Source organism: Oxyura jamaicensis, chromosome 3 (genome assembly GCF_011077185.1).
Source record: "Oxyura jamaicensis isolate SHBP4307 breed ruddy duck chromosome 3, BPBGC_Ojam_1.0, whole genome shotgun sequence".
In the NCBI taxonomy this organism is placed as follows: domain Eukaryota; kingdom Metazoa; phylum Chordata; class Aves; order Anseriformes; family Anatidae; genus Oxyura; species Oxyura jamaicensis.
The window spans coordinates 57,725,907-57,750,188 of NC_048895.1; the positions used below are offsets into that span (position 1 = coordinate 57,725,907).

Genomic DNA, 24,282 nt, shown 5'->3' on the forward strand with positions numbered 1-24,282 from the left:
CAAAGCGACGTGTTAAATGGCCGCCGCCTTTCTTGTGTGTGTGTGTGTGTATTTACAGACACATTTTATATATGTTTGGTAACAGCTGTTTTCTTTGGCAAGCATTTTTAATTGAAGCCAACAAATGGGAGAAGTACAAGTGTCCTACATGTAACTACAAAGAAACTTCCACCAGTTCCACCCTGTGTGGACCTCTTCCTCTCCCCGCAGTGGCGGCAGAAGCCAGGCTAATCTGCCCCCGTGTCGAGTGAGAAGGCAGATGGACCTTGTAAAGAGTTGGTGAAATAGTGGAGTAGGGTTTTCTGTATTTAACTTGGTTGCTGTTTTACATTAATGAATGCTGTTTAGGTAGAAAAGAAAGTCTTTCTAATGGGATCTAAATGAGACATGTAGAGCAGCAGAAGGCGGCTTCCTGGAATTGAATTAGATCAGACTGGTGGGATTTAACAAACTCCCGTTTTGCCAGAAATGCCATAAGATTATTAAAGCATCGCAACCTCATTCAGTTGCTTTGTAATCTGCTCTAATACATTTCTTTTAACCTTCCTGCTGATGAGGCTGTTGTGTAACAGACATTGATGGCCAGACCTTGCGGTGCTTCAGTGCTTAAAACTCTGCAGGGAGTAATATTATGGTGGGGATAGTCGAAGGAAATACCTGTTCAGAAGAACAGAGGTGAGATGTTTGCGTGGGCAGAGATGCTCCTACTAGCTTAAATTTAGTTAGCCAGAAGGAATAACAGCAGAAACCTGGCCATGCAGGTCCTAACTCTGGTTCCCCAAGACCAAGCCTGGCGATGCCAGGGACCGCAGGCATGGGCCCGTGGGGAGTACTGGCTCTCTGTTAGAGTACAGGTTGACACTTCCTGCACCTAAATTTTGTTGCATTTGAAGTGTGTGAGGTGCTTGTGCAGGAAGCGTTTACTGTTTATGTGTGGTGATCCTATTAAAGGGTTTTGAACTGCAGGAGAAATTACTGACCCAACTTTGATCAAAATGAGGGATTCAGGTGGGTGGGCCTTACCAAGCCTTGACAAGGGGCAAAACCTTGCATCGTCCTTGCTGTTGGCATGCACTTCTAGAATGGGAACACTTTCTGAGTGCCAAATAAACTCATCGTGGCAGGGAAATATGGCTTGGAAACCCAATGCAATTTTGCTGTGAATTTGCACGCTAAGGATCTCCGTGCCCGCTGCTTGTGGCGTTTGCAGAGCATGGCTCTGATGCTGGGGGCATGGCGGGGGAGAGGCAGTGCCTGGATTTTGGTGGCAGTGAGGTAGTGTACTTTGGCTTGGAACTGCTCTTCTAGAGTTCAGTCCCTACAGATTTTTAGGGACACTGAATGACTGAAATAGATGTCTTTGCTGCCATGGTCTTTTCCCAAAAAAGTCAGCTCCAGTGAAATTAAAGTCAAAAATACTTTGCAGGATTTAAAGAGGGAAGAAATCCTTTGCTTGTTTTGTGAAATTCTGCATTGTGTCTACTTGCTCCTTCAGCTGTCTCAGCAGCTTGATCCTTCTTCCCCCCTTTCCCAGCCCAAACTTGGGCTGGAAGTGGTGCAGGGCTCTCTCCTTGCAGTGCTTAGATCTCAGCCCCCACTGGGGAGAGAGAAACAACAGCAGCCTTCCCAGTTCTGTTACCTTGTGCTTAACCAGTAACCATGAAATAACTGCCTTTAGAGAAAACAAGAGCCAGATGCATTTTGCATTTGCTTCTTTATTCTACAACACAAGCAACATAAATAGTTCATAATTTTTCTTTTAAAATATTTCCACTTCAGGATTCAGTCTGAACAAAATATACACAAAATACAAGTTGCAAGCCAGCTTACAGCGACTGCCTGAACAATGGACGCCAAGGAACCAAACAAAGCTAGCAGCACGAAGGGACGCAGCGGGTACGGGGAGGTTTCTCTGAGTCAGAGCAGAAAGGTAGAGGGAGGAAACAGGAATGAAACGGGGGGACTGCAGCTAGGTATGAGCTCTGTAGAAGGCAAACCCAATGTAAGAACTCCTGACAAGGCGATTTACGGTCTCTCTCAAAAAATATTAGTGGCTCCTCCTGAATATACAGCTATAGAGATGAAGTCCTGGGAATAATGCTTTGTAGTAAACTGCTTCATACGGCAGCCATCATTGTGGAAATAAAATTTGTTTTTCATTTTGGAATAGGAAGGATTAGATCTTTGGCAAAATGGAGTGTCCACTCCCTTTGGCTTTCATTCAGTTTTCAGTTCTGGTCAAAGGGCCCATGGAAGTGCATCTGCAGTATCATAACTAGTGAGGAAAAAGGAGGTGGAGAGGGGGGAACTGAAAGAAGGTGCTCACTGCTGTCATTGCATACTTTCAAATCTCTAGCTCCCACCTGCTCCAGCAAACTGTGCAGTCCAAGGCTCAGGTACCACAGGGCTCTGCCCTCCCCCTTTGGTATCTCCCTTTGGTGCTTTCCTCCGCAGAGCTGGGGTCTCAGGGGCCACAGCCCAGTTGCGGAGGTGATATTTGTCCCTTGCTGAACCTGTGCACCTGGCCTTCTCTGCTAGCTCTGCTCGCTCCCGCTTCAACTTGATTCTCGTTGCAACTTGCTGGGAAGCCCAGCATTTCACAGACAAACCAATGTGTGAACGGGAAATAGGGCCCTAGTGCTCCATGGTAATGGGATGAAATTTGAGGAAATACGTAACTACTTTTTAAAGTGCGATGTTGGGGTAAAAGAATTGAAATAGATCCTCTTGCCATGTTTCTTAACAAAAAAAGCTCTCCATAAACCCAGTTCCCTGAAACAATGTGGCAGGGGAGACCCTGCAAACCTCAGCCCGTGAATTTGCCAAAAATAAAGAGGATTTGAGAGATCTGGTCCCACAGGCAAGCTCATTATTGCATTAATCCAGGATCATACAGTGTAGCTCCACTGATACCCACAGTCAGAATTAGGACATTTTCTCTTCCCTCTGCTTTTAGTTCTTGGACCTCTGAGTGTTAACTGAAAAGAATGATGCATGCTCATGCCAGGTGCTTTTTTTTTAATTGTCCTTTTAAACAGCCAGCCTGCTGTGTTTGGCCAAAGCTACTTGTTTAGTATGAAATGAAATCATACAGTCGATATCACATATAAAGTGTATGTTGAGGAGAATTAGTGGAAACAACACAGAGGAGGTAACGCTTCTTCCTTGCAGCCATACAGCTTCCTGGAGAACCAGGCGTGTTGCTGGTGAGGGCTGCTGACGGACCATTAGGCTGTATCCCTATAGAAGCTCTACTCAAAATAGGGAGGTTCAGAGAAGAGGGGTCAGTCAATAGCTGCCAGATGTTATCTACATTGCATAAAATCCAATATTTGTGCTTCTGAGCTATGGTAACTTGGTCCTTTTTTATTAATAAAGAAGATAAGGTGTGTAAATATCTATTTGATTGATGGTATAATCTATTTTTTTTCAAAGAATTGTGGAATGATCAAAAATTGGAAGAAAAAAAAATTACTCTCTCATTTCATATGCCATGACTAGCACTATACACAGATCTTCCCAGAAATGGTTATAACAAGAATGATTAAACAGTTTGCTTAAGCATAATCACACCCCCACAAAAATAAAGAGAAGGGAAGAAAGGAGGTTCTTCTTTTTTCTTTTAAAATTAGAAGCAGCCTATCACTGAGTAATAGCATTTCCAGAATGGTTTGCTAAAGGTGAAAACAGCTAAACTGCATGCTTAGTTTCCGAATAAGCTTGTACACAAGAGCTAGGTAGAAATAAATTACTTTGGCTCACTATGGTCAGCTTCTTACACATTAAAACTGGCTCTGTGCAAAAGTGAAAGTTCTATTTGGGGGCACGGGGACGCACCGGAGTACAATGTGCTGGCTCTTGTGGATTTTCAAGCAGAAGGGAATAGAGGACCACAGCAGAGAAAGTGACATTGGAACCATGTAAGACTTTCCCTTTCCTGAGAACTTGTCAATGTCTATGCAGGGATTGAAGGATTCAAGGACTGAGTCCAGAGTATTAAATATTTCCACTGATTTCAACAGCATTATGAGAATGGGCCTAAGCTGAAGTAAGAGATAGCAAGTGCAGGCAGCAGGCAGAGCTGGACCTCTCTACTTGTTAGCTTGTTTCACTCAAGTGTCATACTGGTCCTGCTCCGAGCTCCACAGTGGAGCCAGCACTGAGATACTACTATATCAAGAGCAAACGGAGATTACGTAGGGTGACACAAGATATTAATAGGTGGCAGTTACCTCTGTGGCAGATGAAGACTTGTCAGTGAATTTTACTGTAAAATTAAACAGAACTTGAAGCTCAAATTAAAGGCAAAGTACCTTACCAGATCAAGTTACGGGTGTAAACTCTGCTTGGCCTTGCCAGGAGCGGACGGGTGTTGTTTAGCTGTGATGAGACAAAAGCTGCGTTGCCAGCGTTTGGAGTTTTACAAGGAATGTTTTGCCCAGGTCTACGTAAATTTTTACCTAGTAATTATTTTTAGATGTTGAATTAAGGAAATTATTCTAAAATGGCTTTTCCTAGCAGAGTATTAAATCTGTATCTTAACATCCGAAGACATGAAAACCTGTTAACCAGGAGATGGTGTTGCCAGTTCTGTGGCTGCTGAGTGCTCAGGAAAGAGTAGGAAGTTACCAGAAGGACCGCGTTAACTGCTGATGTCAGATGCCGCTGCTGACCTGATGCAAACATTGCCAGAGTGCATGATAAGAAAACATCCTGGTAACGTAGCTATCCCTCCGCTAACATGCAGAGTGCTCGCAGCGCCTGGAGCTACAGGCACAAACACCCCTCTCCTGTTGTGCACCCGCATGTAATGGCACTGCACAGTAACGTGACCGTAGGCACGTGGCCTGCAGCTGGCGTCGCGCCCTGCTCCTGTAGGGTACGAGTAACTCCTGATGGCTGTGCCACTTGTTCCAGCTTTAAATATTTGCATGGTGAAGTTATTCCTTGTGAGCAGGGGAGTTTGTTTCTGGCTGATAGCAACTTTCTCTGTCGGTGGCTGCCTGAAACATCTTTCAGAAGACGAAAGGAGCTGCCTCTCCCTTCTGGGGGAGGGGGGGTGATGTGAATCGAGCCAAGGCAGCGGAGCCAGCGTGCGGCTCTGGTACCCGAGCAGGGTTGTAAACCAGTGTGTCACTTTTGAAAGCAGGTCACCTAAACAAAGATCACTGGCTAAAGAGTTTTAAAAATAGCTGACTTGCCAGTTAGTTAGATGAAAATCAAAAACCAGCTCCTATAGAAGCCTGTGTCAGAAAAGAAGGTGCGAGAGAATGTGGTCATTAACCAGAACAGAGAACGTACAGACCGTGGGTTGGTTTGTTGGTTTTGTTTTCCCCAAGGCTCAAGTAAATGTTTCGATTCAACTCTGAAGCTGGTAATATGCTGCTGTACGTTAGGTGCTACGAATTTGAGATGAAGAAATTTGGTAAGAATTTGAATGAGTTATGCAAGAAAGACTGACGTACGTGTGGAGACAAGGGCTACTTTGTGCAACTGCCTGAGGTGCTTCTCCACTCAGCAGTGGAAAACAGAAAAGTGGCTGTAAGGTGGTGCAGCTGGCCGTGCCTGGTGAAGTCTGAATTAGGGAGTCCTCTCCTGAAGCTCATGAGGGGTTGCTGCCAGTACCCTTCTCCTGGGCCCGTGCTGCACAGGCGCCTTCTTTGGGCTAAAAGCTCACAAGCAGCCCAAAATATGCACGAAACAGAGTGTGCAGGCCTGTGAGGTGGTGACTGCATACACTTTAGCATTTTACTTCTTTGGGGCTTGTTGATTTCTGTGGCTAAACTAGCAACAACAACAACAAAAATCTGATAAACCAATGCCATGCTCTTTTTTTCTACACATCAGATTAATGGTTCCTAAAGTGGCAACGAGCTGTTGTGCTCACCTGCTTACCATTTCACAAAGAAAAGGAGGAATGGCATCTGCTAAACTTTGCTCATTTAGAGCCTGCTACTACAAAGGTTCCTTCATCCTCATCCCATTTCTGGAATTACTCAGTTACGTCCTCTTAGGGCTGCCTCAGGGAGGGGTGTGAATGAAGAGGCACTGAGGGTGACAATGGGCACTTAGTGTGTAACGTGGAAGGTGGAGTTCAAAATAGGGCAACAGCAGTATTTTGGGTCAAGCAGCAGGCTAATCATGTAACACCAGGCTATGCTGTGTTTGTAGGCCTGGGTGGGGCAGCTATTTCCATTCCTAGAGCTTTTCTTTCTGATTTACAGGTAACCACAGTGCTTCATAGATACTGGGGCTGCTTCTGGAATCCTGAGTGATTCTGTGCTATATTGGTACTGCTATCAATTATACTTCTCTAACATGTTTCGGGGATTTGCTTGTTTTAGGTAAGCACAGTGAAGAGCTGAATCCCCTAAATGCACAAAAATAGCAGAGTTGGGTGTCTTGCATAAACTTTATTCTGATTTTGGTTGCTGCCTAATTAATGTACTGCTTTAAAAGCAGTTCTATATAGATGCCCAATAAAAAGATTAACAAAAATATAACCACCCTTTTACTTTACCTAAAGATGTGTAAGAAAGACATGGCAACAGAAATCAAACATTGCCACCACTCCTCTATAACAAGGGCTAATCTCACCCGTCCCAAGGAAGGAAGTACTTGATCTGTTGGGAAAACTGACTTTATAAATACTTTAATAACTTTGTCAATTGACAATGTAGGTGGTGAGAAAGAGTTGCTTTTGTTTTTAATGTTCTTGAAACAATTTAACAAAAGGAAATTTTGAAAGAAAGGGAAACAGTGTGACTGACACTGCAGCACGCTATAGGAAAAGGTACTCCCTGCAGGAGTCTAGCAGCTGATGGACAGGGAGTGGGTGATGGAGGGCAAGGGCAGGATGGTGGTGGTAGACTCCTAGTAACACGTCAGCTTGGGTGATGGCTGGTCAGTAGATCCTCTTGGACTGACCCTCTTTTTTTTTTTTTTTTTTTTCTGGTTCAAGATGCTAAAACCAGATGTGCAAAGTCCAGGCCTGATAGGGATGATGTTTTTGAGGATGCTTTGTAGCAAGGACTGAAGCTGTATATTTAGTTGGTGTGCACGTTTTAAAAAGACTTGGGGTAACAACATTAAAGGTCACCCAAGATTAAATTCAACTTAGTTACAAAAAATTATTTAAACGTTTAATCACATTAAACTCATATGGGAGTACAAGAGGGAATGTCCCAGGGGCTGTGACATAATTTGGGCAGCAAAGTAACCCTTCACTGTGTCTAGTGTGAAGAGCATCATGTACGTATTTGACAAGATAAGTCTATCCTTCCCCTTCTCCCCCTGATAACCACGTTGGCAAACGGTCGTAATCCTCATAGAAGTGCTGCACAGAGCGCGGAGGGATGTACCTGCATGAGGCTGTCCCCTTCTGTTTACAGCAACAGATGAGAAAAGGGAGAAAACCGGGGAAGTTACCTTCTTTTCAGACTATTTTCCATCTTGATTAAGCTCAATGTGGAGTGATAGGCTAAGGTTAATAGGTGGTAAGGATCCTCCTGGCTACAGCAGCTTTACAAAGAGCTCTGCAGAGCTCCAGTAGAAGCATAAGCCAGCTCAGCTGCAGCGGTGCTTGAACTGGAATGCGTTACTCTGTTGAGTGCCGGGGACTGTCACAGGGCCTGGCTGTAGCTTTGCTCGTGGTGTGTCTTCCCCTGCAGCATCACAGGAAACAGCAAAGCAAACTTTCCTGTTGCCCCTGGGGGGAATTATCTGCATGTCAAAAAAGGATCAGCTGGAGTAGCCAGGGTGGTGCTGTTAGAGGGCAGCCTGACAGTGCATTTTTTTTTCTTTTTTTTTTTTGAGCAATACTCCACAAGGCTAATGAAAGGATGAGTAGCCTGTGCTTGGTTCACTGGTTTTAGACCTAGGATACGTTAATTGTCACTCACTAGCTACCCTGAATGTGACCAGACTGCAAAGATTCTTCTCAGAGCAAAATTAGTTTCAATTTCCTCTAGTGACCAAGGCATGTAGTTATTACAATAATCTTTAGTTGGCTTTCTTCTCTCTTGCTAATTTCAGAATGAAAGTTACTCCCAACAAGTGCCATGTTTTACTTGTCCTGTAGCCCTCACCTTTTTCCTGCCTTTTATTTAGTTTTAGTTACATAGGCTTACTTGCCTGGTTTGACACCCAGATAGATGGCAGTTCCATTCACAGCTAATTGCAAGTGTGGAAGTTCACCTGAGTTTGATGTGGCTCCCACTGTTGCAAATCTGAATGAAAACGAAGGCTATTGAAATGTGGTATGCCTTTAGGTACCAGCCTGATTTACCGGCAGCTTCTGAGCTCTGGGGCCATTCCAGAGCCCCCTGGGCACATTCATGCTTCGCCTCCTTTGCTAGTGAGTGAGGGACACGCAGTCTCAAGTGGATAGAGGATATACATCGACAAGCTCATTGTTTCTTAATTTATCACCAACAAATAGGCAATTAACGAACCCCTAATACTTCTTTGCGGTATACCTTGGATGTCTTCTCCCCTTCGCAGCAGAGCCAAGCTAGTTTAAACGATGATATCGTAGACGCGGCCCACTCTTCCCAGCCATTCCCGTACTGCCTGGCGGACGCGGATGTCCGTCACGTGGCAAGTCAGCTGGCTGATGCAGGGGAACACTGCTGGCTGGAGGGCCGTGAACGTTTGGTCTGGCAGGGCCTGAATCTGGTTGAGAACGGTCAGCACCATGTTGGTCCATGCCTACAAGCAAATTGGATACAAAAGACTCTTTAGAAGACCTTCCTATGTAGAGGAGTCCAGTTGTTGAGGCAGAAAGAAAGTGATCTTGTGGCTGCAGCCTCATGAAGAGGGCTGAGTAATGCCAGCATATTAATTTAACATTCACTGGGTGTGCATAATTCAGCACTGTAAGGCACTGTTTCACTTTGTATTGCTGGTATCATGCTCACCCTTCATCACCTTTTATTTCATCCCACAGTGATCAATGATTTCCAAATTTGACGCTTCCCCTGATTTGCTTACTTGCACATGCGAGTAGCAAGTTCCTTTTTAGCAACAGAGCCCAGTATTTCTGCTCTGGAATTAACAAAAATCTTAAATAGAAAAGTGTTGCAGCAAGTACCCTCACATTTTCCAAAGCCCTTAAGCAGCACGGAGCCCATTGCAGTAAGCAATGCGGACACCATAGGTTGATAGCTCTTAGGGAAGAACAGCTTTGGCTCCAGTTACGAAAGCATTCTTGAAAGCTGTGCTATTATACGCCTGATAACACCTGTCCTGAAGCCTGATCTTCTTTTGATGGGACAAAATTAGCTTTTTGTCTGTGCCAGCTGCTGAAATATTCAGTCCTCATCATGATGACCTCTTTAGGTGAGGAGGACATTTAATTAAGAGATTATAATAGCTGTAATAAAAGCAACAGAAAAATATTTATAGGTATCTTTTAAATTATTGCTATCAGTATGAGCATTCTTCAGATGTCCTACCTGAATCTGGGCCTCAGCATCCCTAACAGATATATTCAGGGAGCTGACCGTGGATCCTGAGCGTGGTCTCTTCTCTTGTCTCAGGACCTCTGGGCCAGCGCTGAATGAATGCCTCATTTGACCTTGGTCTATAAGATGCTGTGGCCGCTGGAGTATGGGTGAGTCCTGCCCTCTGGAGCCCAGGAGCTCCCCTTTCTTTTCCACTTTGACCTCTTTGGTGAAGGATGTCATGGCCTGTTGCTGCTTTCTTTTCTTGTATTCTGTCATGAACTTGGAGATGGTTTTGTCAGCGGCTATGGTGTAGATCTTGTTGCCCGCGCTCTCCCACCACTCTTTTTTCCTTGCTTGCTCTTTTTTCTCTGGTTTAGGGCTCAGGGGCGGGGGCAGCAGCAGCATTTCTCCACTTCGGGGGGTCAGGCTGTCTCCCAGCTGGTCCCTTATTTGACTCCGGTCATCTTCTGACGGCGTGTCCTTCCCAGACTGCCCTCCGGTTGATGGGGTGGAAGTTTCTGAGTGAAAGGATGGTAAAATAAAGAAAGGGTCGCCTTTGAACACCGGAGGCTCCTCTACGTTGTTCTCCAGGTCTAGATGCATCTGGATGTAGTTGTTGCACAGCTCCATGCAGAGCTTATGAAGCCGCTTGATTAGCCACCCCCAGTCTGCGTTGCTGATGGGCTGGACGCTCAGAGATGGTATCCGAGCCCTCCACTGCCTCTTCTCCTTCCCCCGGGGGGGGCTGACCTGGGCAGTTTCTTCAAAAATGTCTTCATCTTCTGAAGAGCACTGCTGCGATGAGTCTGTGCTTCTCTCGTCATCTTCAAAGAGGATCTTCTTCACTTGCTCTGCAGTGATGTTCTCCTGGTTTGTCAGGATAGCACAGATTAAAGCATGGAAGTAGATGTTGAAGCTCATGGCTGACTGGCGATACAAGTTGGCAGCTCCGCTAATGCCAGACACTTTTTTCAGCAAACACTTCAAGCCAGGTCTGGTGTCAAACTCTCTGGCTGTTCTATAGGAGTCCAGCAATAAGTCAAAGATGACAGCCAAGTTTTGCATGGAGATGTACCTGAGAAAACCAGCCAACTTGTTTTCTGGTACTTGTATTGTCATTTTCTCCTCCAAGTTAGAAGGACCTTTGACAAATTCTTCCAGTAAGATGTCATATAAATTCTGGAGCAGTACTTGGTGGGACAGCAAGCTCACAACTATCGTCCTGAAAGGAATACTTGGTAAACCAAGCATGGGAAGGAAAAAATATATAATTGTATCTTATGCTTTTACTAATAACACAGGAGTACTTAATAGTTAGAATCTAACATGAAGGATCAAATTTTCAGAACCTTGTTACAAAAAAGTGGAGGAATGTGAAGTGGTCTAGAATGGTCTTTCAGCCATTCTTTCAGATACTTTCCTAGAAGGGAAGGCACTTGCATATGTTAAGAAAAATAACCATTCACAGCAAGTACTCTACTGGAACTTAATGCAGAGGCAGTATTGAAACAAAACTCTATTATATGTATATATTTTTTCCTTTTCTTGAGCCAGATTAAATACCCTGCATGTTGATTTCATGGCAGGTGCAGATACTCTGAGCATTTCAAACTCCTATAAATGAGGAATTTGTTAACACAGATTATGCAGCATTCCTGCCACTGTACCCTGACTGTATTTTCTATTTTTCTTGTTGCTCAATGTCAGTTAAGTTGAAACATTCCTGATACTCCTCCATTGGCATTTTGGCAAATTTAAACTTCACTTTGACAAAACGAGGCCTAAGCTGGCTTACCACTTGGCTTCCATTTCCAGTAATGCCAGGGGTACATCTTAAAAATAAAACACAGCCAACCAACAGATACAAAATATCTGTGAAAACATCAGCAGTGCAACGAGACATGCAAAGAAGCCTAAGTCCTGCTGAATGTTTACTCTTTAAGATTTCAACTCAAATACGGAGGTACTAGCATGGAAATGTCGATTCCGAGCCCTGTTTCTCACGTGTGATAGTGGGTCATTCTTTCCTGTTAGAGAGATGTTTGAGTTCTGGATCTCACTGATTTTTGATTTGCACAGGGAACCTATGAACAGCAAACTCTGCCAGACAAAGTTTTTAGGTAAGTCATTAGTAAATAATGAATTAATGAGGATAGGAAGAAGAGGTGGGTAGGAGTGTTGTTAAAGCATGACATTGGTATCTCACAGATTAAAAATTATAACCTGTGAAATTTCTCTTCACTAATTTTAGGAGAAGTCTTTTTATCAGATTACATCTGTTTGAAATAGAGATGATGCTCTCATAAACACAGTAATACTTATTTTGATTTAGGGAACTATAACGGATCACATTTCAAATAGCACTGCTACCAGGTGAGGTAAAGGTTTTTCAGTTTGCTTGCAACACTGAAGTTTTAGGTCTAAGTCAAAGTAAACCTTCATGCAACATGACATGGTCAGTTGTAGGCCTATAAAATTTTGGTGCAAAAATTAATCTACTTTCATTAAACAATTTTCAAAAGTGTTTTCAAAGTACCAGAACAAAATATTTGAACTCTTTTCTGGATTATTTTTCTGGGGGAAATTTTATCAAAAAGTCAATTTTGAGAATGCAATATTGACTTAAAAAAACAAACACTTACAAACAACCAAACAGAAGAACAGATGCTTTAACTCTCAAAATTTTGACTTATGTTAATTGAGTTGTTAACTCAAAAAAAAGACAATCCTGAGACTTCTAATGGATTTATTTGCATGTACTTGACCATGTAGAAGTTACAGATTAGCTAACCCTAGCAGCACTGTTATTTCTGACCTATGTCAGTTCACTTACCGTGACTATAGCTGTCAGTGCTGATACATCAGTAAAATTTAGTAGTCTTATTATCTGACAGTGGAAAACTCCTGATGATTGATACATACAGTGGAGCTCTTTATAGGGAAGTAGTTTTATGCTGTAAAAACTCTTGGAAGCCTTACTCAGAAAAGCTTTTATGAGCACATATAAAATTAAATGAGTGTTTGATTTTAGGATGCTAATGCTGTTCCAAATGCAGGATCAGAATGAAGGAGATCTGCTTTCCTTGCAATAGCCATAAAGGCCAATTTACATGGCCAATTCAAAGTACTGCTTAATTCCAAAAGACACTGGAACAGAACTGGTGGTGAAAACACACAATGCCAAAGCTGGATAAGGACAGTATTTTCTTATTCTGTCCAAAGTTTGGAACTGAAATATATTATTACTTTTAGGAAGAAGAAAAGCTCCCTTACCCCAGCTTCCTGTGAAACGATGCAGCATTAGGGAAACAAAAGCAAAAAGGGAGAAGAGAAACTCCACTAAGGTTAAAGTAAAACTTCTGAAAGGCCACAGTTACTAGCATGCAAGACTGGCATATTACTGCACTGCTGTAGCAAGTAATATGAAAAATAGTGGCACAGTCAACTTTTTAGCCCCATTTTGGTGAAAAATCAACACTGCTGGGGTAACATTTCCCTACCAGGGAATGTACTTTTTGCAGTTGTTTAGACAAAGAGCAGTGTGAAAGCATTCAGAGTTTGTATTAATTGCAAGCTTCATTTCTTTGTTTAAAGACAAACATGTTGCCTTTGCAAATGCACCGTTAGACTTCACAGCGTTATGTGCCATGAAGGGAAGTATTCCAGTCTTTTGCTTTGCAGTCATTGTAACAAGAAGGAGGATCTGCAAACATTCAGGTTAAAAAAATGTAGCTAGCATAAGGTACATACCACTAATGCTAGTGTATCTAGTATAAGACAATTATATGCCATATATTACATACCTTGCAATACAAACACAAACCCTGAATACAGAACTCCAGTTCTGAGCCCTATTGCTGTTATCATGGTTGTTCAAACAACCAAGTGCAAGCAAAAAGAAATATTCTTTGGCAGGATAAGACTAAGCATCATGCAAACACATGGGTGTCTGGGGTGGTAACATACAGGAGGATTTCCTTAAAAATGAAAAAAGTGCCAAGCAAAAAGAAAGTTCCCCAGATCAATATGTTGACAGTTTTGCAGCTTTGGGTGTGACCTCTCTAATTTATACTGCTCCAGATTGCACATTAGTATTTTTCCACCTCCTTAATCCAACGATAGTGAATTTAAAAGACTATTAGAATAGCAGACATTATTTCATTTGTTAGGTATTATTGCAAATATAACAGCACTTCCAAAGTTTTATTCAAACTGATATTTACTCTACTTTGTTTTTTAAAAAAGAATCTCAATATAAAAAAGGTTTTTCCAATATTTCATATAAGAATTCTTTTTCTAATTTCACCTACGTTTCCATTACTTGAAGGGACTGTGATCTTATGTATCCTTCAGGTATTTGCAACCTACCAACTCTTACTACCTATTAGAAGCATTTTCCTCATCTAGTTTTCTAAAAGTCACGTTATGGAAACTGCCACAGGCCTGTCTATAACTGTAACAGCTCTTGCAAATGCCTGCCCTAGTGAACGATGATGTGAACATTGAGCATATAACAGTAAACAGTTGCCTCCTGTGTCAAAAAATAAGTAAGTATATATATTTCATCAGTGTTTTTCTTGTTTTTGATGAGACCTGGAGAGAGGCATAGTTTGCTAAGGCCCTGATCATATCTCTGCCTGCCTGACAATATTTTTATCTAGCTTTTAATGACAGTGTTTTCCTGAGAAGATATTTTACCTTCTCTGGGTATGCCCATTTGGTTTTTTATCTGGCGGCAGGTCAATGATGAGCACACACGACTGGGCATGTTCAAACCCTTCCTTGTTGCTCGGGGTCTTTGGGGAGCACTGAGTCTCCAACATGAAGACCTGGAAAACAACAAATGACAGAAACCAATCAGTTTAGCACTTGCACTGGGTCCTTCAAGAGCCTGACAGTAGGATTTCATGGATTGTGACAGATATGGTCTGGCAACATATTTACAGAGATCAAAGGAATGCAAGGTATCCCCAGGCAGACCTTCCATGGAGCATGGTGCTTTGATAAACAGCCTCAAAGCCATGGGCTGCCTCCAGACACCCAGAAGAGCACGTGAAAAGGACACACATCATTTTGCTGAACTTGTATAAGGTATGACACTAAAAGCCAAAACAAGCTTTATGCTGTGTGCTACTACCTGTAAGTGTAACATGGACCAGTTTACATAGTTCACATGCTCTACCTAGAAAGGTTGGTTGATGGAAGGATTGCTTTCAGCCACGATGAGCCAACAGACATCTAGCTTGTACTTATCTGGGAGGGAAGTGGGGAAACTGCTCTCAGGTGCTGTGGTTTTGTTTAATAGCTTAGAAGCTGTGTCAAATTCCCACTCAGAAGGACTCAGGCAGTGCCACTGAAGGGAGTCTACTACAGAAGTCTAAATGCTACATTCCCTATTTTATGAGTTTTGCCTCTTTAAAACATCTATTTTAAAACACTTTTTCTATTCAAAGCCTGCCACTGTCACATTGTTTGTGATCACAAATCTGAGACATCTCAGATTTTCAAGCAGCATCAGGGTATAATTAATCAAGTCAGAAATCGACATCAAACATCTGTTGGCTCTTTAATCCATCTGCTTTCCCACACTGAAACTGTCATATAGTACTGACAGTTTTAAGGTACCCTGTAGGTCATTAAGTTCAGTCAGCTGTATTTCAAGGAACGTATTTCCTTATAACCACTTTCTCAAAATGAATAACCCATGTATTTATACTTTACCCATGCATTTATGGATATAAAAACCAACTATACGCTCCTCTTCAAACTCTGCTTTGATAGGCTGAACAAACCTAGTTTTCCTAGTATCACATCAGCCTCTGTTCTAATTTATTTTTTTGCCCTTTGAATCTATCACTCTTAAAGAATAACCAGAAACGTGTATGACATTTTAGATGAGAATTCATAGTGACACTACTATTTCTCTTTCTCTATCAGAAACACTTCCAAAGATGTAAGCGAGGATTGCCTATTTTAAATCTACGTTGTACAATAGGCTCATAGTCCTGATCAGGTATCTAAGCATTTTTCCCCATCCAAGCATTCCTAATTTCTGTGGACAGGGTAACAGTTTTATTTATTTATTTATTTATTTTCCTAGCTCTTATTTATTTATCTAACAGTAGTAGTGAGAAAAAGAAGTGTTAGTCTAGTAATGAGGAAGTCTTTTTCAATTTGCCCATAGGGTTTGTGGGGAAGGTTGTGGTGAAAATGTGCTCAAAGGAAAAGCGCCAAGTTTAAAAGATTCTCTGACTTTCCCTGAAATGTCCGTCTCTACCTGTTGTGCCATGGCTCTGATTCTCCAGTATTCAGCTTCAGCACTCGGTGAGAGGGAAGGGGCTGCCACCTTCACTTCACAGGCATCTCCACTAAAGCTTTCAGAACCACTGTGGAAATAGCCCAATAGGTTCTATAGAGAGACACAACATCAGACTTTCACTGTGCGTTAAATTAAGTCAATGACTGTAGAGTTGTCCAGCCTGTCCGTGGTAATACAAGATTTGCAGTGATCTTTCCGCATACCATCATGCTGTTTAGCATCCGGTGTATTTGATGCAAACGCTTTACAACTTCTTACGTAGTCTGGCCTGTGATGACTTAACAGGACTTTTTGTTACAAGACAGTGAATTGAGAAATTATCTATACGGAGCATGCAGCAACTGGATCAAGCAAGCAACTTTGTCTCCTTTCTAGTTTCAGCCAATCCTGAAGAAGAACTGGATCAAAAAGTAAGTAACTCTTCTGATTTCATATTGCCAGGGCAATTTAACGTAAGTCTGCACTGTTAATGACTATTGTTGTATGTACCGTGTTTAGAAAAACTGATTTCAGTCTCCATCGTTGATCCAACACCTTTCATCTGAGTGAATCAAAAGATAACAAAAGCTACAACATAGTGTTTAACTCTCCTTTCCTGGCTCAGTACCCAAAAACTTTTCTGGGGAAAAAAAGGCAAAAAAAGCAACCTGACAAAAGTTAGTGTCTATAATTAGTTTTGACTGACAGCAAAAAGGCAGTTTACCTTTACTGGCTCCAGAGTGGCAGAGAATGCATCCTGCAAGGCACAACATGCAAGCCTCCACATCTCCTCAGTAAAAACAGGTCCTGCTGTCACTAATACGTACCTACGAGTAGAGACACAGGAAAATGTTACTGTAATAAAGAACTAGACAATTCTCTCTTGTAATGGGAGTAGGTTGAAAACTAAAGAAAAGGCCCACTCAGTAGCTAGATAATGATTAAGAATTGCCAGTTGTTATCCTGACCTATTTTTATAATTACACTGTACTTCTGAACTACTTTTTCCCTTGATTTTCCTCTTTAAGAAGCCATCTCTCCAGGACAAGAACCATAATGGAATGCTTATTTTGACTATGATTGCAATAACCTGGAGACTGTGAAAGGGATTAACTACATCCAAAGACCTGTGAATTCCAAAAGAAAGCTCCTGGACTATTTTTCCTAAGGATCAATTATTGACCAACTATAGATAAATGCTGTACAAGTGCTTTTCATGGGAATCACACACATAGCAATGCCCAAAATTACAGGTTCTGAAGCAGAGATAAAACAGCAAAAAAGGCTGGTAAGTCTAAAATTCATTGTTCAAATAAAAGGAGATAGATATATTGTAGACTTCTTTTGGGATGCTAGCCAACTTACTCAGTCCACAAGTTCTTCAGAGATAAAGATATGTTTTTTGAATATTTTACAGAGTTAACAGATTGTTACCTGATACATGAGCAGCCAACTCTGGAAATGATTTCTGTTGGCTCTGCTACACAGGCTACCAGCAACTTGAAAAGATCTTTTAGCATAGTATTGATCATATTTTCATAACCAATATCTGTAAGGAAAAGATATGGACTGGTTTTATTTAACATCATTGCTTTTCATTATAACTAAAGGCCGGCTTGCTACACTTACTGCCATTCAGAGACATTGCGGAAACAATTATTTTTAAGCAGATATCTGTTCAATTTGAAACATGCATCGCATCTAACTGAAATAAGAACAGTCCTTTTGGTGTTAACAATAGAAAATATCTGGACTTAAGTGGTACTAGAGAAATTATGTTAGCTCCTGTTTCTGGAATATTAGTTCTTTAAGATCAAAGTCTTACCATCCTCTTTTGGAAAGCGTAATATGGACCGTGATGATTTAATTTTGAAGATAGCCCTGCTGTTAGTAGGAGGATGGACTAAGTAATATAGATAACCTCCATAGTTCCCTCACAAGTTACATTTTTCCACAATCACAACCCCTTTAAACGCTATTAAAAAAGAAAGCAAACAAATTCTCAACCCTCCTCCTCTTATTTTATGTTTGAGCAACCAAAAAGCAATGAAATCATCTTCCCAAGTAGCTGTTCATTAACATGCCACCAATGACTGTCAGTAGAGTTGATAGCGTAATGACATACCTGAGTGGATGAAGTTTTGAATGTGCTCCACTACGAGTTCACAGGAAAGGCCGATGGCATGCTTGAAATTAGCAGATGCCACATCCCAGTAAGAATGGTCACCATGGCTGCGATGGAGCCAAAGGGACATCGTGGGAAGAAGAAGATGTACAACTGCATAAATGCCAAATCCTGGGCCTTAAAATAAACACAATGATGATTGTATATTTTTGCTTACACAGCCTACGTTTGCAAAGTTGTTCCAAGGTTGAGGCCAGGGCTGATGCCATAGAAAGGAGGTTCTGGAACTTTTTTTTTTTTTTTTTTTTTAATAGGATGAGAGGGGGAGCAGTTTTCGATTTAACAGTGAGGTAGTATATGAACATTTACCTAACTGTGTATCTCCAGTGCTGCCCAGCAGGTCTACAGGATTGTATAACTTTATCAGTTTCCTGGACACCAAGAAACCTTCTTCCATGGCTAGAACATTGATCGAGTACTGCACCTCTTTAATTGTGCATGTGGAACTGCAACTGGGACTTCAATTCCTACAAGATGCCTTTTGTCAACATAAACCAATAGGCTAACTGGAACCACAGATCATATTTTGAGAAAATTCCTTTGTATTTGAGAACATCTCTGTGCAGCTCTAGCATGAGTAATGCGGTTTACAGAGGTGGTTTAAGATTCTAAGAGCATCAGGTCAGGGATTCTAAGAGCATCAGAGCAGCAGCTCACAGGTTATCAAGACCTTTAATTACCAGGTATCTTGGCAATGTCCCTCAACAATTCAAAGAGCAGATCCAGAGTCGGAGGTTGGTGCTGGCGGGGACAGTTGGATATGGCAGTTGTTAATTCTTCCAGTAGAATAATCCAGACATTGATAAGACCTACAAGTAAGGAAGCAAAAATTAGAAATCAGTATGAGTGAGAGAGCGCATAGGCTGCAGGTGGAACTTGTCCTCAGAAAGTGATGGAGACTATGAAATTAATTAACTTAAAGATCATGGGTTCTTACTCAATCAGCACTGTATAATGGTGGTGGGCAATATCACTTTTTTTTCTTTCCTTTTTTATTAAGTTTCATATGTTGTCCCTTCCTTCCTGGTCCACAACACCTTGGTCTTTTTTAGTAATCTGCTACTCCCACTGGTCCAGATTTTTTTTTATTCGCTCCATAACATATTTTAAAGTCTTGCTTAGTATTGGCATCAGCCAAGTCAGTCTGAAATTTGTATATTTTAGTTTTTTCCTTAAAGAGCATACAAAATGCAAAGTCCAATAACCAAATGAATGTCCTCTGAAGCGTTTCACAGCAGGTGTGGATGTTGTTGCTGTCCAAAATAAAATCTCAACCTTTTCCAAAGACTTTAAATCACCCCCACAGAAAGATCTTATTAGACTAAATACTGTGTTTTATTAACACCTTGAAATTTCACTTGTGAAAAATCAAAACTGTAAGAATACAAAGCAAATTTGCAGGCAGTACAATTGTACATGAAGCACAGAACTCAGTAAAGGATCTCATAAAGGGTAAGTGCTGCCCAGAATGGTTTGTGCCTGTTTTGGTTATGCTTTTAGATTAGGGTCCTAAGTGACCACCTGTAATTTAACTGGCTTTATTTGGTACCCAGAACTGAAAAGTAATAATGCCTCATGAAGTATCATCAGGCTGCCTCACATGTCATCTTTAGGTATGTAAGAGGTCACAGACAGAAGAGTATTAAATGTGAATACAGCAGAAAACTGCTAGAAAAGCAATCAGGATGCAAGTAGTACTGAGGCTTTGAATGTACATTAGCAAACCCTTAGCACATTATAGGATGCAGCTATTTTTCAATACAAATTTGACGATGGTTAGGAACTGCTGCCCTTTAATTTTTCACCAATCACTTGAGTACTTGCTCATTTCCTATATTGTATCAGTGATTAGAATGATCTTGCACAGTTACTCACTGCTCCTGTAATGTACTGTGTTCTTTTTGAGGTAAGTCTTCTTAAAAGCTATGGATTTATTAGGTTAAAATTGATTTTACTTTGCCTCACTAACAAGCCCATCTTCTCTGCCACCTGTAACCATGCTGATGCAGTTAGTTTGTGTCTGCATGATGCTTGCTGGTTAATTATGTTACACAAACAATAAAAGCCTGTGAAGGATCTATGTTTAAGATGCTGACTGCAAAAGTCTTCCTGAGAACCAAGGAAAACAGAGTGGGATCCTTCCTCAGTTACTGCATTGATCAGTTATTTATTCACACCACTTCCTCAGGGTACATTCAGTATGTATGGTGACATTGTCCGGAACAATACACATTTATTTAATGATCTTTCTAAACAAGGAAACAGCACAACTCACTCAGCACCAAGTCTGTCTGTCTTCAAATCTGGAAAAATTGAGAAATATCCTTGTTTAGAAACATCCTCTTGAGACGTTTGTCATGGAATCAAAGACGCCATGAAAATTCACTGCACTACCATGCAGCAAAGTAGGCTAAAACATTCTGCTGCATCTTGGTACTGACTTTTGGGACTCGAGTGCCAGGTGAAGCGCTGTCTTCTGTCTTTGTAAAGTCAGTTTGCCTAGTGTTCTTCTAATACCATTACCAGCTAAATAAAAATCGGGTGAAAGTTTCAGTGGTTAGTTTTGATAAGAACCAGAGCAGAAGGCTTCCTTGCAGGAGGGTAGCATTTCTAATCACAGCAAGCAACACACTGACAGGCAGAGCCACTTCATAACAGTAGGTGAGCAGAGTTCACCTGAGGTGGGGAGACCCTAGATTAAGTCCCAAGCCTGACTCAAAGCAGAGACTTCAGTGCCTTGGGTCTCCCACATCTCAGGTAAACAGCCTAAAATTTCCAGAGACAGAAAAACTCCAAAAACATTAAAAACAAAACAAAAACAACAACAACAAAAAAAAAAAACCACACAAACAAAAAACTTGGACTTTCTTTTTCTAAATGAGGACTTGTGGTTTGTTTTTTCAGAGAGCAGGTTTTCTCTCCTTTATCAAGGGCAGCAGTAGAACAGCATAATCCATGTGATGAAAGAGCCTAAATAAAAGCAGGTACCAAGAATGGCTGCTGAGGCACCTAAATTAAAGGCGTTGGAGTCAGCCTGGTTTTCTGAATGGTTGGAGCTGGCTCTTCACAGAGGTATTTGGATGTGAACAGCTCAGTAATTCGGAGGTTCAAAAGTGACTGTACTGCTTCAAAGGGCCATCACAGGTCCAGAAGCACAAAGTCTGCATTCCTCTACTGCTTGGCTCCACACACATCTAGTTCTGAGGTTCATTGAATACCTGGTTAATCCACAACTCATATGAGCAACACTGATAATCAGGAGATGAATGCTCCTTGTTTTTTCTGAAGGTCATAGCGCTTTTTATAGATTTTAGAAATACATCATTTGGTTCAATAGACCACAGGACATAAGTTTGGAAACATATTTAAACAAGTATTCTTTATCTTTCTGTACTTTAACTCAATATTGGTAATTTTTCTTCAAAGGCAGGACTGCCAATACCAACCTTAAAAGGTTTCACTTCTTTAATGAAAAAAGTATTTGAATTTGAATGAAGTATTGTTACGTTAGCTCTTGGGAATATATATATTGTTTGTATTATGAATGTCAGGATAATTAAAATATTATTAATTACAATGTTATTACCTTATCCCAAGAGACAGGCTGTATTTTTCTCATATATGAGCTGTATATTTTAACATAAGGGAGTTGATATGACCTTAGGTTCCAAGCTCTGTGTGTGTGGGTTTGTGTGTGTGGTGTGTATACAACAGAGATAATAAACTATGAAAAGCTTTTCCCTTTTCGCTTTTGGCAGCTGGCAAAATTTACAATGACGTGTGGAAGAAGCAATTGATTCATACCTCATTTACTGCTTTCAGTGCACTTACCAGTGTCATCGTCAAAGTCAGAAAGGATGCACTCAATACCATCCTCACTGCTGGCTGATTGTTCCTGCACTCTTTGGGGCAAATTAACAAGCCGGCCACTGAGGAAGATAGGTTTCAGGGGCATTTTATAGATTTTGGTTAACAACTGGAAAAAAAAAAAGAGAAAAAAATACATAGAGAAAAATATATACAGGAAGGTGTGCAAAGGCTGTCACATACTGCACAGGTAACAAAATAAAATGAAATAAAATGAAAATGAAATAAAATTTATGAAAGCAGCATAGTACCAACATCTGCTCTATTCATCCAACAGTGTAAATCAAAAACAGTGTGAACTCAGTGGTCTTCTGACTATTGACAAGAAAGGGGTTGGGGGGGAAGAGAAGTAGAAAAGTAATTTAAAGAACATGTTTTTGGGAAGGGAGTGTGCTCCTCCCTCATTTGTGGAAGACAAATGTTACTACTTACTGATTGCACCTATGCCCTGGGAAGCTCCATTAACTGTACACAGAGTACTTTGGAGCTCTGAAGGGCCACATAAATACTGATAAAAGCACCTGTACTGGTCTGCTGCAGAGCTTCCATTACACAGCAAATATAAAATTTGCAGAATTATGGTATAGATGAAGTTAATACTTACATGTTTGGTAAGCTATGATGCTTACCAGTGTTTTTGTTCTTGAGACTTTCTAAAGTGAACCATTTTTCTGCAATATACAAACAGGCTTCCTTTTTAATCAACCCATTTTTTATTCTACTGGGTAGTTAAAATGCATAGCAAGCTAAAAATGCTATAAATGCTTTATTTTAAAATGGAGAAAATGTTTCTGCCTCACAGTGGACTGGGGTTTGTAAGGATGTGATACAAATAATGTATAGGTAGAACAAACACATTAGATATGCACACTGTATTTACTATTTTTTGGAGGTGTTTATTAGGCTGAGCTGCCTTATTCTTTCTTTTTCCGCCAGTCAGTGTACAGAATACACCTGTTATCACTGAATTTAGATACTAAGTCCTTTCAGCTATTGCCATGTCCTTTGTTAAGTGTTTATTATACCTAGAAAAAAGATGATCTGAGTCCAACACAAAGACCTGCAAGTACTACAGAAATACAAACAACATTATAAAAATCAGACAAAAACATCCTAATAACCCTGGATAATAATCTGTGCTCTCTGCATGGAGATTACAGGGAAGATGCCAATATTCTAATTGTTAGAGATTTGCCCAGAGCTTCAGATGTATTTTCATGGTACAGATAAGGAACAGCTACTGCTGTGTTTTAGGAGGGTATAACTTGTTGCTCTTCTTAAGCTCTGAGAATTTTAATTGATTTTTTTTCTCCTTTATTTCAAACTCTGTTTACAGTAACTGTTTAAACGAGAATTAACATAGCTTTAGATGAGTTACTACCGAGTTTTGAATGTCCACGTTTTCTCACATGCTCCTTGGTTCTGAGTGCTGTTATCTCCTCTGTTTTCCCACTGTTTAGCTGGCCTAGAATGCATGAGACTTGTTCAGGTTGCCACTCTGTCTGGCAGTGCACCCTATTACTGCTGGATTTAAAACAAATTCTGTTGTGTTCACACAAATTAACAAATCACTGATGCAAAGCCTGGAGGTAAGGACTGTTTCCTGTATAACGTTATTCAGCATACCTGAGAACATCTCCTGAGGTAATCAAGCGCGGGAAGGCACAAGTCTGTAGATGCTGATCCTGGCACACAGTCACCCATTTCCTTACAGTCTACTTCCCCTGAGGATGGCAAAGGCAGCATTGGGAGGGACAGAAGAAGAGAAACAAAGTTCCAGTTTACTGCTCATCAGAAGTTTTGCATTTCACAGAAGGAAAAAAAAAGTCAATGCCACAGTTCAGTGAAAAGTGTCAAATTCTAATGATCCAGGCAGCACTGTGGACTCAATTTCTTCACTGCCTCTCTACTCCATACTCTGTATTATATAATAGGATTCTCATCTTCTGCAGAATCTGACGTACTATGGTTTAATAGAATAAAAGGAAAATCACAATATTTACCCAGTCCTTTCACAAACTTCATAAGGCACATAATATAACTGGTGGCGGCATTAGCAAAGACCTGGATGCTGTCTGTGTTTAGAAATGCTTCAAAGACATCAAAAACTGGGGCCTGGCGTTTCCCTGTGGAAATAACAAAATGAGAACTTATCCCCATCCCCCATAAAGGTGATGTTCCCACAGTTTCTCAACAATTTAATTGAATCTGTAAAGTCTCTTCTATTCTGGGCAGAGACAGAAATGCTCTAGTGAAACCTAGTATGTTTACTTTTGCTCCTGAGGCAACTTGTGTAGCCCTAAGTAGAAAGTAATACAGACTCCCTTCTTTGTCTTATCCGTGAGAAATATCAGCTTACCACTGCACAAATAGTAAGTAGAGTTTTAAGCTCTTGAACTCAGGTGAGTAGCTAACACTTCTGTTTCGTGGAGGTTTGTGATTTAGTCCTCAATAACTGTCAAGATGACAGCACTCACAGGGAAAAC

The 24,282-nt window shown here is 41.0% G+C and overlaps 1 protein-coding gene across 4 annotated transcripts in view; it reads right to left on the reverse strand.

The window, feature by feature from the left end:
• Positions 1-1,695: 1,695 nt before the first annotated feature.
• ARFGEF3 (ARFGEF family member 3) overlaps positions 1,696-24,282 on the reverse strand; it is a 93,195-nt gene continuing 70,608 nt past the window's right edge. For 2 of the 4 annotated variants that reach the window (XM_035323283.1, XM_035323280.1), the window contains 13 exons: positions 23,800-23,922; positions 23,423-23,520; positions 21,761-21,905; positions 18,610-18,738; positions 17,870-18,046; positions 17,179-17,293; positions 16,469-16,571; positions 15,724-15,855; positions 14,145-14,275; positions 12,720-12,728; positions 9,456-10,680; positions 4,802-8,709; positions 1,696-4,767 (listed from right to left, as the gene is read on the reverse strand). In XM_035323283.1, coding sequence (XP_035179174.1) covers positions 8,518-8,709; positions 9,456-10,680; positions 12,720-12,728; positions 14,145-14,275; positions 15,724-15,855; positions 16,469-16,571; positions 17,179-17,293; positions 17,870-18,046; positions 18,610-18,738; positions 21,761-21,905; positions 23,423-23,520; positions 23,800-23,922 — 2,579 coding nt within the window. In that variant the 3' untranslated portion in view covers positions 1,696-4,767; positions 4,802-8,517. The remainder of the gene's footprint in view (positions 4,768-4,801; positions 8,710-9,455; positions 10,681-12,719; positions 12,729-14,144; positions 14,276-15,723; positions 15,856-16,468; positions 16,572-17,178; positions 17,294-17,869; positions 18,047-18,609; positions 18,739-21,760; positions 21,906-23,422; positions 23,521-23,799; positions 23,923-24,282) is intronic. The other 2 variants (XM_035323282.1, XM_035323284.1) reach the window with 1 other exon arrangement.